At 38.4% G+C, this 14,551-nt stretch overlaps 3 protein-coding genes, 1 long non-coding RNA gene and 1 other non-coding gene across 6 annotated transcripts in view; 2 read left to right on the forward strand and 3 right to left on the reverse strand.

Annotated features, from left to right (window-relative positions):
- LOC113666986 (serine protease 23) lies at nucleotides 1–3,551 on the reverse strand. Its single transcript, XM_027182779.2, has 2 exons — nucleotides 3,059–3,551; nucleotides 1–1,169 (listed from the first exon to the last, which is right to left on the reverse strand). Exons 1-2 carry the CDS (start codon nucleotides 3,549–3,551, stop codon nucleotides 691–693), a joined length of 972 nt encoding a protein of 323 aa, XP_027038580.2. The 3' UTR covers nucleotides 1–690.
- Nucleotides 3,513–14,551, reverse strand: part of LOC113666984 (uncharacterized) — a 24,573-nt gene continuing 13,534 nt past the window's right edge. For both annotated transcript variants that reach the window (XM_089182082.1, XM_089182083.1), the window contains exons 10-11: nucleotides 4,322–4,385; nucleotides 3,513–3,582 (exon numbers count right to left, since the gene is read on the reverse strand). In XM_089182082.1, coding sequence (XP_089038208.1) covers nucleotides 4,336–4,385 — 50 coding nt within the window. In that variant the 3' untranslated portion in view covers nucleotides 3,513–3,582; nucleotides 4,322–4,335. The remainder of the gene's footprint in view (nucleotides 3,583–4,321; nucleotides 4,386–14,551) is intronic.
- On the forward strand, nucleotides 6,123–10,792 carry LOC113666988 (uncharacterized). Its single transcript, XR_003445851.2, has 3 exons — nucleotides 6,123–6,302; nucleotides 6,779–6,858; nucleotides 10,446–10,792. It is a non-coding gene; the product is annotated as an uncharacterized LOC113666988 (long non-coding RNA).
- LOC113666985 (cubilin) overlaps nucleotides 8,791–14,551 on the reverse strand; it is an 11,927-nt gene continuing 6,166 nt past the window's right edge. The window contains exons 8-14 of the mRNA XM_027182777.2: nucleotides 13,660–13,985; nucleotides 13,048–13,189; nucleotides 12,297–12,652; nucleotides 11,781–11,922; nucleotides 11,201–11,581; nucleotides 10,505–10,685; nucleotides 8,791–9,934 (exon numbers count right to left, since the gene is read on the reverse strand). Of these exons, the coding sequence (XP_027038578.2) occupies nucleotides 9,355–9,934; nucleotides 10,505–10,685; nucleotides 11,201–11,581; nucleotides 11,781–11,922; nucleotides 12,297–12,652; nucleotides 13,048–13,189; nucleotides 13,660–13,985 (2,108 nt within the window). The 3' untranslated portion in view covers nucleotides 8,791–9,354. The remainder of the gene's footprint in view (nucleotides 9,935–10,504; nucleotides 10,686–11,200; nucleotides 11,582–11,780; nucleotides 11,923–12,296; nucleotides 12,653–13,047; nucleotides 13,190–13,659; nucleotides 13,986–14,551) is intronic.
- Nucleotides 12,823–12,895, forward strand: Trnap-cgg (transfer RNA proline (anticodon CGG)). The gene has a single exon. It is a non-coding gene; the product is annotated as a tRNA-Pro (tRNA).

Genomic DNA, 14,551 nt, shown 5'->3' on the forward strand with positions numbered 1-14,551 from the left:
TATTTTCTGTTGCATTTATTACCTTTCCCTTATTAAGGATTACCAGTTGACATATAATGCCTGTTTCATAGCATGATAAATTGACAAGTAGCATTTTAACTGATCATAATTGAAAACAAGTTCTAGAAAGCGAAATAAGCAAATATATAGGCTGAAAGCGTCTTTTATTTAATTAATCAAAGTGCTGTGAAGTAAAAACAGTTATTGCGGATTGTATATGTGATGTTCCAGCGCAACATGTGAGTGTCACGCGAAAACTTAAAGCTACAATAATCTTCATTTAATCCACATCAACCTTTATACAAACCTAAATAGAACGTAATTCACTAAAGCGCAACTCTAAAGATGTAAAGGTCACGGAAACTTTTTTTCCAATTGTAACTGATAACAAATGTACATAGCGTTCATGTAGCCTTCTTCGCTCGGATATGAAAAGTTGTGAAACGAATGAGTTTCAATGCATTCTATTCTTGATCAAGGTAAGTGCTCGTCGTCTTGGGAAATTCGTGTGACATTGTTTACCTATCATGGAGAAAACAGTTGTTCATGAGTTGCTAGTAATGTGTCTTTGTGGTAAACTTTGTGTTGTAACCAATGTTCCGAAACTACTGAAACAAACTGTCGCTTCCCGTTTCGATTTAAAAAAGAATGTTCGATTCCATTGCTTCTGTGGACTGTTTTCTATTCTTTCTAACGCCGGACCCACTTTGAGATCTGCCGTACCTTAGTGCTGGTAAAGGAATTAATAACATTAAATTTGAACTCTTTGCCTTTGACTTTTCCGCGAACTATTGCCGAAACCACTCCAACTACCGCACTCTCATGGCGACTAGGGGAGTTTACGTAAACTCCAGAGCCGGAGACACCTCTAACTCCATCGCAAAAGTTGAGAATCATATCGTTCGCTTTTCTGTATACAGAGCAATATGTGTACCACAATGAATTGTACCATTTGTCACCGTGAAAACCAGAGAATTGAATTTTCGAACCGGGAAGAAGACTGCTTATCTGCACGGACATGTGTTTTCTTGAGTGCTTGCGCTTCAGTTTTAAAACTGCAAAATCGTATCTCAGCCTCTCTTTTGTTTGGGTCTGTTTCTTCCACTTTTTAGGTATAAACTTTCTCTTCACTTGGATCCAGTGGAACTTTCCTGATCGCTGGAGCAAACCTGGAAATAAAGTTGTATTAGCATACAAAAAAAAAAAGAATCGATGACCTTAATTAAGAACGTTACGAAAACATTACTGATATCTGAATGATAGAAAGTTATGAATAATTCAGATGAGTACCTCAAGTACACTTGTTCGGTTTGTCGAAAATAAGCTCTCAAAGAATACGTATGGGTGGCAAAAACAAAGTGCACTTAATGGCTCTAAAGACAGTCAATGGCCGTTTTTATGCTAGAGACGTTAAAGTTGTCTAAGAGACGACTTTAACGTCTTAGACAACTTTAACCTCTCTAGCATAAAAACGGCCAATGTGGTTCGAGACGCTTCAGACGAACTTCTCGAAAACAGGAACTCAAAGAATAAGAAAGTTTGTAATGAATGACCGGGTTTGGGCACATTGCAAATGCAAGATTTTATTCCGCTCTTCCTCTTGATTTCCTAGAATTTTTTCAGGCGTATGATCTCAAATTTCTGGAACCGTTTACATTTGTCCAGTTTGCTTAAATCAACATCTTGCCGTTGAAAGGTATCTCATCACTCTAAACAATTTCCAAACAATCTTTGAGAAGACATTTGGCGTCAAATTGAGACCGTCCAGTGTTTAGCTGAATTAGACCAACATTCTCTCCAAAGGCAAATTCGCAAAGAAAGCGTAACATGACGTTTCGATGACTTTCTTTCCTCAATTACAAATGTGGTACAGATTAGCATAGGCGCAATATAGATAGGTACAGAAATGTAAGTGTGAAGAAAATGACATAAATGAGAATAACATGTAGGTATTCAAACAAATAGTTTCGCGCGAATGGAGTCGGTCTGTTTGTTAACATTCTCAGACATACATAGCATCAAGGAAAAAAGTCACTTGCACTCATCACTATCAGGATCATTAAAAAGTTCCGTTTATCCAATAAAGTTGTCCTAAAACGATATCTATTGTCTTCTGAGTTGATAATTTCTAAACAGGCCTTTTGTTGATCGAAGGTGAATCTTAATTGTCTTTAGCATCTTGTTACAGAGCTTCGTTTAAGGTATGGTACATCTGCACCTGAGGGTAGCTTTATTTCACGCACTATTGAATGTCACGAAAATACTACATTGTTGGAATGCTTCAAAACTTTGAGGTTTTCATCGATTACCGTAGAGACACTTAATAACGAGCAAACGCATCAAAGGAACAAAACAAACAAGCTAATCAAGAACATAACTGTATATAATTCTCCCCGACATTTAGTTTGAATAATGCTTATGAAAAAGATTCTAAGTAGATGACGTTTATTCCACTTTCCGCAATGGTCTTAGTCAAGCTCCACGCCCCCACAGCACGCCTCACTTGCCAATATAACAGGGTACTAATTTCAATAATCTCATATTAATTTTGGTGTTACTGTCCGGCGTTATTCACGACGAATCAAAACAAACGTCGTCAAGTGGGGTCTTTGTTTGCTGGAGCCATACTCGTCTGACAAACCATTAAGAAGGATGCTTTTCAATTTTGTCGTATCACTTTAATTCAAGATTTCAGTTTTGTCCTTGAGAAGTTAATAGCCCTCCTGAAGTCATGTGACAACCTCACAAATTAATATAACAGAGCAAAAATTGGTAAAGAAGTGGGAGGAATACAAGACACGTTAAAATAGACAGAGACCGTAGATTGACAATACGCTAACAAAATCTCAACCATGTCAAATTGATAACATGGATTTTATAATTTTGAATATTCTAGCAAAGTCGACCCGGTGTAACCTAAATTGATTTTTTAGCGTCAGTGAATTATACTGCATAGTGAGCCCGGCTGTGACATGAGACCTTGTAAATAAAGATCAAATAAATTTCGTACCAGAGATGTTGCACAATTCTTAAGGAAGGAATAAGTCTAATCACTCACCAACTTTTAGTCGTTTGGCAATTTTTAAGTGTCTTTTGCCGTCGTGTACACAGTGAGCGGCTGTCAGCACGTGCTCAGGCCCGATGAGCGTGCCAGTGCAACCGGAAGAAAGCATCACTGCAGTGGAGAACGGATACATCTGAGCTTCGAGAGAAGTTCGCATATTAACTCGGTTGTCCTCTCCAAAGATTTGCCTTCTCCGTCTACCTTGGCTGGAATGCACTTGTTTTATGGAGAGGCCATGCCCGGAAGTCTTTCTGGTTGGTGTGAAGGCCGAAAGGACTTTTTCAGCAAATTCTTCTAACGAATTGCTTTCTTCTTCTATGTTAAGAAATAGAGTCCCTACATCATTTTCCACTTGGGTTTCTGTAATGGTCAGGTCGGACCACTTGGCGGGTTTTCCGTTTTCTTCTTTGATCAGTTCAGCGTATATACTGCACACATACGTTGTCCCTAGTACTGCAAAAAGCAGGAAAGTCAGGAACAGATCCATTGATCTTTATCCTCCTGGCTAATAATCTGCCCTGCCAAAAAATGCATGACGAAAGGCACATCGTTATAACTGAGTTAATATTTTTGCACACAAAGTTTGAAAAAAAAATATGTAAAGATAAATAAAACTACACATGGCCTAAAAATAACAGCCATATTTACAGTAGACTGGTCCACTTAACACAAACACCTTAAGACAAACTATTTCAATCGTGAAGTGCATGCGTTCACCTAATTCAATGTTTCTCGTACGGATTTCAATGCCAAATGATTTCAAATGACACGAACTTTGGTATTTCACTGTGCCATCTGCTTAAAAACAACTTAGAGCCTGACATTTCACTCACGCACCGACCCACTGTCTTAAATAAAAGGACGACAAAGTTAAAAATTTTTGAGTTTTGACAAATTATCATAACAAAACGATTCATAATTAGCTGTAATCTTTTCGCACAATGTCTTGGATATGACAATCATGTTTTAAATTCCAGTAACCAAACAAGGTTCATTCGCCAACGTTTACCCAAAAAGGCCTCCCGTTTGAGGCTCCATCTCATGAGGAAAGAATTTAAGACATGGTCGCTTTGACAAAAATCCACCCTCAATATGCTTTTCTGTTGGCGGAAAGGTATATGGAAAGCAATCGACAGGGCACGTGGGAGACCTCATTCGTAACTCCAAATATCGACAAAGACTAGTAAATTTGCTTAAATATATCTGACCTATTTACCACAAAGAATAGAAATGAAAATTACCAAATATAGAACTCACCTCAGGGTACGTTGTTAGCGGAGCAGGTGGACTTGTTTATGTTCCCTTTTTTGTAACAATGAATCTGAAAGGAATCATGACGATAAAAAGTTAGTTCTCCTAAAAGTGTAAGACTGGCTAACTATACGCGTTGATGATAACTTACAAGCAGATCAGTCAAGCGCAAAGTGCGCTTCAATCGGGATGGCAAAAGAAACCTTGAGGGCAATAAGATATCACTGAAATATCAAGCAACATGCTATGTCATCATGTTTTATGTCTATGCTGTTTTCAAAAAAGGGAATACCCTGCTGTCTTTTACAAATGCACAATTTACTGAACTCGCTTCTTTCACGTGCCAAAGAAACTTTGGACCCGGCCACGCTCTTCGTAAGATTGTTACAATACTGTCAGCACGATTCCTTTCTCCAGGAGATCAATCTCACAAAGAAATGTACGACAATGTGAAAGTACCTACCCAGCTTTGTAGCCCACGTGAGACTTGCTCCGCTTAACTTTCGAAAGGGCGCCTATACAAAGCTAAAACTATTTTCGACCTTGTGCGCTTGAGGTCTAAATTAATGCTTTAAAGACCGACTTGCTTTGAGCATGAGAAAAGCAGTGAAAACCATTTAACATCCAACTAAAAATATATATGTCCTGGAGGGATTAAAGTTAAACACCGGGTAACCTTTTAAAAATCGTTCATCAAATAAAAAAATATCGCTCTCTTGACTCGTGAACTACCGTGACAGAATACGCATAAAGCTGAGGTATACGTCAGTACGATATTTTGCCCTCTACAGTTCCTTTTTCCTTCATAGGATTTATAGGATCGAGAAGAATGTCTCCCAGGGACCGTAAAAATTTGCGTGTAATCGTCAATACTTAAAATAATATACTCAACTCAACATCAGAAATACGTTTCGACAGAAAAACTATACTCTGTTATACTTCGCTCAACTGAGAGGTAACATTAACTCTTAAGACTAACGCTTGAGACGTCACCCAGCTTTAGTAGAAACTCTTTAGAACTGCATTATCATCTCACTTGATAAAACCAAGCTATCTTATGATACCCCCTACCGACGCAATACCACAGCTTCTTTAAATTTACCCCCCTTTATTCATGAGAGGTACTATGGTTACACAGTAGTATCCTCTCCACTGGTATGAGAGATCATCATCAGAATTAAACGGCCGACGATTTTTTGGACCATTTTCAAGTAAAGACACAGACACTTTCCTTACAACAGAATGGGACTTTGGAAAAAATGCTTCGAACAAAAACACCGAAGAGGAAATAGAATGAACACGCACTGTACTAAAATTACCCTTTGAAACATTTTGGATACACGTTAACCCCACAAATAGTGCGTACATTACAAAAGGAATTTTTTACATCGGTTTGTTGAAAAAATAAACCTCATCTTTATCATATATGATATCTCGAAATATAAACCCAACAATCCACTTTCATTTCACGCCCAGCGTAAATCCAATCACGTGCCCCTCAACTAGTTTCGTCTAGGAACCACGCAATCAAAGGTAAGAATTTTGCTTGCAAGCGGAGACAGAAAAGCAGGAGATAATTTAAAACAGGGAGCTAGTTAAAGACAAACAGAATTTCGAGGAAAACTCTCCCCTCAGTTAAACATTTTCGATACCAACTACAGAGTTCTAGAAATGCACTACATTCGGCCGATAATAATCAATCGATTTTTAAGCTCATACCTTTGAGGTCCTCCCTGGATTGGTCGGTCTGTTAGCGATTGAGAAGTACTCAACTAGAATATTTGTATAGGCGATATAAATAGTTCGTACGTCAAAGGCTTGGAATTACATTTTGTAAAAGAAACAAGGGGGTAAATCTTGCCCCTTTCTGAAATTTTCTGACGCATCTTTCTATTAGCTAAACATAACTGTTAGCTAAGTAGTTTATTACTGTACAATATCAGAAGTTTCCCAAGCGGTAAAGGACTGCTTTCGTAATCCGATCGAGGTACGTGAGAGATTTTGAGGACTTTTGGCGGCTTTACCACCTAAAAGCATAACCACTAAGTAATTAGTACAACTACTAAGTAATCGGAGCTAAATGCAATTACAGATCGGTAATTTACTACTCATTAGTTCTTCCTGACGCTACACCCATAAAGAGCCTGCACGTCCGACGGCAAAGAATTATGTAAAGGACGAACTCGATACTCGAACTGTGTTCACGTTAAGTTTTGTTCAAAGGGTACTAGAATTTAAATCTCATTAGAGTGCTTTTCAAATACAATAGTTTCGAGTTTTCTTTTTCAACCATTCCGAGTACCGAAATGGGATAAAATACATGGCGACAGTGGATCTAAGGCTCTCCCTTGGCTTGCACACTGCTAAGGAGACAAAACTGTCTCTTTAATGACATGAGTAACAAGAAATAGTCTTTGAAACGAAATAGGGTTAAAATGGTTAAAAGCTGTACGTTATTTTTAGAACAAGGCATACTTCAAATATCAAGCTGGGCTGTTAAATATCGCTCATCGTCTGAGAGGAATCAAGAAATCAGGCAAGAGGTAATAATTGTATTCGTTTGTTGTCTTTTAAAGAACTTCGATGACCAGAGCTTAATGCGAGAGTTCTGTTAGTATTCGACAGAAAGGATTGTCGATGGCATTAGTGCAGCTTGAGCTGTTTTTGCATGTTAGAGCACACTTCTTAATTATCTGAAAACCTGACGCATTTGTTGGCTTGAATGTTATGGGATAACACGAGAGGGCAACACAATCACATGACATAAATCTGCTATTCTTTAAAACAAATTAAAAAAAAAAAAAAAAAAGAAACTTAACACAAAGGTTAAATTGCGTAAAGCACAATATAATTGTTGAACAATTGCCATAGCATTATTGATTGACTTTGATTTTATCTACCTAATCAATGGCAAGTATTTTCGTTTGCAGTGTGATTAAAAGCTAGCAATTCAAAAAAATTAATGTTTTATAGCAAACGGTTACATCCTCTACTTACTCCTTATAAGCTGAGATGAATCCGACGGCTAGTGTTGTCGTTGCTATAAACTTGTATTGATTGTTAATCTTAAAAAGACTTTCCTTGGACACAGATCAAATTTTTGATGACAAGTACTTCTCTTTTATGAGCCATGTCGAATATCCGGAAAAACATGGACTTTGTCTAATGTTGGTGGAAACGGAACAGCGACAAAAGTAGATGGTAAACGATCCAAACATATGAAGTTCAGAAGTCTACGTGCGGCAAGTGAAAAAGCGATTAGAGCCACGTTACTGAGGCAAGAACAACTCGTCAACGCACGAGCTCAACATGTATGACGATATCATAACAGAAAAAATTCTTCAAGCGACTACTCATTATAATGAAAGACAGATCAGCCAATCGTAGTCCAGCAAAAGCGAATACCAAACGTAGACGGTCCAAACGACGCGATTCTTATCTAGGATTCTATTATTACTTAACAAAAAAAAGATGACAAACTCGAAAATTTCGTCTGGGATCGAGTATTACATGTATATATTTAATAAATTCTTGTTCAGTATGTCTTTGCCGGCTTTCCGGTGATTTAGACAGATCCGCTTTCTGTCAGCGGATGACACAGAAATCAAAGGTCTCCCTTTTATAACAAGGGACCTTCAGCAAAGCGGTTAGTTAGATTTTTCTTTAGAAGATCGTTTTCTTTGCTTTTCTCGTGACCGTGGGAACCGTCCCAAGGTTTAATATTGCGAGACAAACGATCAATATAAATTATTGACTTTTTGATGATGTTGCATGTACAATCAGCTGCACATTCCTGACAGTTTACTTCAGCTGGCATTACTTTTACCATTACATGTGGTAGATAAGTCCTTTCGCAACTTTTCATATTTAATTTAGTCCGCTAGCATACCAATCTGATAGACGTTTTGAACAAGTAACATCATTCATGGTACCATAAAACTAAGCTAACGTTCCCAATATCATCTCTCATTTAAGCCGTCTCCATGTTGATGTCGTTTAGTGACATTTGAAAGGCTGCTGAATCGAACTTCTAACCATCACAAAAATCCTTCCAAGAGAAAAAAAGAAGTCGCAAAAAAAAATAAAGCATTTTAAGTAACCTTTTAAACGAATTGAGAAATCATTTAGATTCCAATGATAATTGGGGTTCCTTAGGTTTAAGAAATCTCTAAGACGACGTGTTAATCACGTCCTGATATGAAACTCATAAATCCCGCAGTATCGTAAATAGAACACCGATAACTATCGCTCATGGCTTCCACGCCACGGCGTAACTTGGTTGAGAGCCCTTGTAAACGAGATTAAAAAAAGATTACGTACATCGGAAAAAATACCTCGACATTCAGGAAACCATAGATTTTCACACAAAGAAAAAAGGATACAAGCTAACTGCCATATTACGTAGGAGACCAAAGGGCTGAAGGGCGCCTTATTCAAAAAAAAAAAAAAGAAAAAGACCGGAAACACTTCAGTAATTATATCACAGTGAAACTACATTTTAGCTAAGTACAATTAGGTAAATATAGAATTTTACAGCTGTAGACGTTGACTAACCATTCATATCCACAAGGTCACAAAGATTGCATTACGTTTGAATCCTCTCAAGGAGAATTCGATTGGTTTAATTGTATTATCAAGCTCCGTTCGAAACGGCTCGTTCAATTAAGACCTCGCTAAACTTCACAGCGTCCCATTATTCTTCCATTACTAATACCGAAACGATGAGCCCTTAAAAATTAGTTTCACATTTTCGAAATTGAATTGTGATTACGTCAAAAATATGTATTTAACTGGCTACAGCCTATTACCTATCTGAACAACAAAACGTATGTTTTAGTCAGTTGCAACACGTTGAAAGCGACTTACACGTTCCTTTTCATAGCTACTACTATGTTTTACTTGGATGTAATCCCTCCCGAAATCGAACGGGATGCGCCGGCCTTGACAAGCGCCAATCGCAGGCCCTTATAATTTGGTATTTTGCAGTGTGGACTCAAAAGTTGATTCACCATTCCTTTATCTGACGCAAGTGAGAACAGTTAGTCTGCTTGCATATGACGGTTTATCCAGTCACGATACTTCTCCGTATAGGTGTACACACTATATTTGCCAGGCAGTCCGCAGCCTTGTCCCCAGCTATTAATTCCACCAACAAACCACTTTCCTACCGAATTCTGGCACATGAGAGGGCCTCCGCCATCTCCGTAACAGTTGTCTTCGCCACCCTTCTCATACCCTGCACAAATCATATTATCTTTCACAAGACCACCGTATGCATTGGCTCCGTTACAGACCTGGCGGGAAACAACGGGCACTCTTTGGGACCTGAGCGGGGTAGATGTATGATGGACGTTGGCCGGCCTAAAACCCCAACCTGCTACAGCGCACTTGCTCTCGAGCTGTAGCTCTCCTTCATCCGGTAGACATATCGTTTCCACCAAATCGTTCAATTGTGCTGCTCGCTCAAGGTATACCAGAGCGATATCATTCTCGTTTGTTGACGGGATATATGATGAATGAACATATATTTTTTCTGCTCGTATATTTTGCTCAGAATTTTCCTTTTTCGCGAGATCAAACTCTCCAGCCCGTATGACCCACTGAAGAGGTTGTTTAAACCTGCAAACGAAAGTCTGTGGTTTATTGACTTTTTCTTTACCGACAGTAAAAGTCTTTCAGGTAAACGGCCAAAATCGGCCTATGGCAAATCTTCCAGTTGTCGATTTTCGTTTTCAGCCGCGAGAAACGCCATATCCAAAGCCACCGAACACATAACTGTCGGTTTTTATTTTCGTACATTGGTTTCATCTTCCCTTCTAGGAAAGTTTGAAAGTCACCGTCTGTGAGCGATACTGATTTTTAAATGTTTTAGCCGCCATAATTCAAGAACGTTCCGACAAACTACTTTGTATTGAGAATCGTGAAGGCTTTTCCATTCATTCAACAACCTGATCGAGTGGCGCGAAAAGCGAGTGACGTATCAGCAGCTGATTGGCGATATAAAACACACGTGAAAAAATATCGTATTTTTCCACATGTCTTATTACGGCGTTTCTTATGGCTGGAAATCCTTGTATAACACCATAGTTTATATGATAAATCTTCATATTAAATATTTTCTATTTTTAAGGAGGCACCCTTTTCACCTGTAGCTGAAAAAACGAGCACCTTTGAATAAATTTTTAATACCTCTTGAAGCAATGGGCTGCGGTGAGTACCCATCGAGGAGCAAGGAGAGCGCCGCCACACTGCTGAACAGATTGTCCCATAAGCAGAAGAGCTACCTGCCAGGGCCATCGGCCAGGCCACTGCTTTGGTAAATCTCCATCGGACTCCCACGGAGAGACAGAATATTTTAGATTACCGCATCCTGGAGAGATAAGGAATCAGAGAATTGCAAAACGATCCGATATTAGTATAGGGAGTAATATGGGCTTTTGATGTGAAAATAAATAAGAAAAAAGTGGACATTCAAAATCGTTGTCAAGTCATAACACACTTTGAAAATTTGTTATTTACAGGTAGCTCTTTAAAATTATGAATCATCACAAATCTTAAATTTAACCATTTTTTTACCACCCAGGTAAAAATCATTAAATCTCATCTTTATCGTTCTCGAACATTTAAGACAAAATATGACCATTGATAAACTTATCACCAACAGTCATTTTCCGGGTGAACAGACTTATGAAATTCTTCCTGCGCTTTTACCTGTCAATGATAAAACGTGCTTTATTGTTATTTCATGGTGACCAACCATTCTCCCTAAACGAAAGCTGCATTTAATATCAATTTGGTTACACAGGAACAATAAACGTTTCAGGCTTTTGTACCCCTAGTTCATAAGTAACAGGCAAACAAAAGAACTCGCCATTGTAAGTATACCTTTCTTCCCTTCATCACCCTGAGAAGACTTAGAGGGACCGTCGTGATAAGTCATGCCAACTTTGGTTTTTATATCACCTGACACCACATAACGCACCCAGAGACCGTTTCCCGAGGATTGCACGGGAGCAGGTATCTTGTCTCCGCAATACCTTCCTATCAGAGGAGCGTGTTTAGTAAGGCCGTTTCTGATTTCAACGTAGTCTTTCATACATGAAGGATCGCTTTTTAAGAAATCAAAAGTTATAAACTTCAGCGTTACTGTGCTCTCCGCCTTTGAAGAAGTGACATGCCAGTGGCAATCTTTTCTGCTGGGCGGATTTGATTCACCACTCATACGATGGCCAACTGTTGAGCACTCGGTTGCGGATCGCGATTGGTCTGTATAGTGTATGATTAGCAATCAAGTGAGATACAAGATTAATAACCACAGAAAAAAAAATCTCACAGCAAAACGTATAGTGCTAAAAATACTAAAAAAAATGACAGAATCTTATAGACTTATTATCGAGAAGACACGATCCAAAACAAGAGGCTTAAAAAGAACTGATGTTCGACGTTTTAGACTAGAAATACTAACCTGTCATACACCCGTACAATTCTGTTCGCATAGAAACAAAGTTACGTTTAACCATTGGCCAAAATCGGAGCGTGCTTGACTTAATGGTGTTCCATAGAGTGTGAGATATCACTGAATTCCTGTCTTTATTTCCATGAAATACCTGAGGAATGAATGATATAAATTCGTTTGAAGACAGTAAAAATCTTTTCATGTCTTTAGCGTTATTTGTTCATTCATTCGTCATTTATCACACCGTATACACACTGCAAGCGTAGAAACGTCTCTGTTTGTCTTAGGAGTGCTAAACTTTCAAAACTTGAACATAAAGAACACGAAAATTGACAGTTTTGTATTTGCGGTTGGTTAGTTAAAAAAGATCAAAAACACACGGGAGCACCAAACTTTTACATGAGAGACGAAATGATACAATTGATTTTTATAGCGATCAATCTATGAACTATAGGACTTGACGATGATGAAAATGAGCTTAGTCTCATTTTAAAACAGTATTTACGGTTAACATGTAATTATCACCTTGTTCTTCCAAAGGACGGCTGAAGTCTTCACATGACGAGGAACGGAATAATTACGCCAAACTTCTTCTTCACTTTTCCATGACACTCGGTACTTCTCCACCCACTGATCAACGGATCCTCCATAGCCTTGTGTTGCCACCCGCGTTATTATAAAAGGGTGCTTCAAGTTTACTTGAAACCAAGGGGAACGATCCTCTACGCTTGCCGTCCAACCTTGAGGCCAGCGATTCAAATTGAGCCTTCCTCTCTGGGCACCGAACTTGTCATGATCATCCTCCCAAGCGGAAGAGGCTGTTAGCTGTTCGTCTTCAATAATGTCCGGGTCTTCTATCCCAAGAGGCTCTTGACATTCGTCTGCATATGACAAAAAAAAAACAACAACAACAGCAAAAAAGGATAATAAAACCATTCTTATAAACTGTTAAAAAACGTGCGCAATAATACAACAAATAGGGCAAAGAAGTATAGCTAGCTTTCCACATAAAAAAAGGGAGAACTTCGTAACCGACCTCGCTCACGGTGGAGTCTCTGTGGCTCAGTGGTAGAGCATTGGAACGCGGAATCCGAAGGTCTGAGGTTCGATTCCTCATGGGGACTCAGAATTTTTTCTTTCTCCCACGTTAGTGACAAGACGAAAAACATCTTCCTTTAAGGTTAACTTAGTTGTGAATTTGAAGTAAAAATGAGCGACAATCAAAAGTAGTAGGCCGAATTGAAATTCTCTTATTAATGTTACAATAATGGCTTACCAAATTTACATCCATAGAGTTCTAATCGCAAGCCCACACCACCTTTCCAACTTCTTGGTTGGATTTTTACTTCTTTAGAAATGAAGGGTTCCTTCAGCATATGGCGTACAATCGTGTTGTGATCACTATTACCATCTAAAACCTGTGAGTCAAACATAATTAAAACGTTCACCAGAAAGACAATGGCTTGGGTGCCCTGTATAACCTTGAAGATACTAGGGCTTTGGTTAAGATACGAAACTTACCACTTTGATCAAACCGAATAAAGAAACTATAATCATAACTCAATGAATCAGCCAGCCGTAATTAAGCTTGCAAGAAACAAACAAGCAAAAAATCATGAAAATAGTGCAATAATAACGATTAAAAAAGGGATGCCTGAAATAATAATAATAGCAAAAACATGCCTGTAAATTTCTTATAAAATTCGGCACGTGAATCGAGCCGGTGTTTCATCGAAGTTACTGGTGGAGCCATTTACTGTGTGAAGTGAGGTTGTGTATCTCAAGCAAAAGGGTACTTCTTTTTGCTGATACATATCACGAGTGGTAAACCATATGTAAAAAATATGAAAAAAAACCACCATCGGTACAGAGTCATTCTGTCACCTACCTTCACTTTTCCATCTTCGTGATAATACACCTCTCCAGCCTTGCTGTCAAGCCAAAGCAAATAATAGCTCTCAATCCATTCACTGAAAACTGGATTACCATAACCTTGAGTTGCAATGCCAGTAATTACATAATCCGATTGAAAAGTGACTTTGAGCCAAGGATTTTGGTCAGTTATATCAGCACTCCAGCCTTGGGGCCACTTACTGTTATTGAGTCTTGCATGCTGCGGACCAAAGGTGCTTATGCCCATCCACGTGGAAGATGATGACAGCTGTTTATTTTTTATTTCACCGGATTCAAGACCTAGTGCATCGCCGCATTTTTCTAAAAAAGACATCGTTTATGTAAATATATATATATATGGGTAATGAAACTAAAACAGGATTGAACTCAAACAGAATAGTAACGGTCTTTATTCTCGGAGTTACTGCAAGGCAGATTGGAACAGTTTTTAAACTATGAGCCAAGAGACACAATAGAGTATTGCGACCGGTACAAGATCAATAAATTCGAAAAACCTTATCAAAAAATAAGCGATAATCAGTTGGCTCTATAACAGTGTATTCTTCACCTAATATTGTGAACAAAAGAAATCGCATCGTTCATGATGAAAAATAAATTAGCAATTAGTGGAAATACTACTCAAGCGATATGTTGACTGGAGAAACAGTTAGGCTAACACGCATATTAATGTTATTACTAAAAACATTATTTAAGATGCAGCTGAGAATCACGTAGACATTCTTTAAAAAACGGTTTACGTGTGAGGGCGTTGAAAATGTCTCATTCGCAATTTGTTGAAGACTAATTGAAAACTTAATAAATTTTAAAAATCACCTTAGGCAACGAGAAAAGGTAATGCATTTGAAGAGTAGTTTTTATCGCTCGAT

Source organism: Pocillopora damicornis, chromosome 9 (genome assembly GCF_964200805.1).
Source record: "Pocillopora damicornis chromosome 9, jaPocDami1.2, whole genome shotgun sequence".
NCBI classification, from domain to species: Eukaryota; Metazoa; Cnidaria; class Anthozoa; order Scleractinia; family Pocilloporidae; genus Pocillopora; species Pocillopora damicornis.

What these genes read in the sequence shown, in the direction of transcription:
- LOC113666986 (XM_027182779.2), bottom strand. Translation starts at nt 3,551, where the DNA reads ATGGATCTGTTCCTGACTTTCCTGCTTTTTGCAGTACTAGGGACAACG. An exon ending in TGCCAAACGACTAAAAGTTG is followed by an intron (nt 1,170 to 3,058) that starts GTGAGTGATTAG and finishes CTTTATTTCCAG; the next exon opens with GTTTGCTCCAGCGATCAGGA.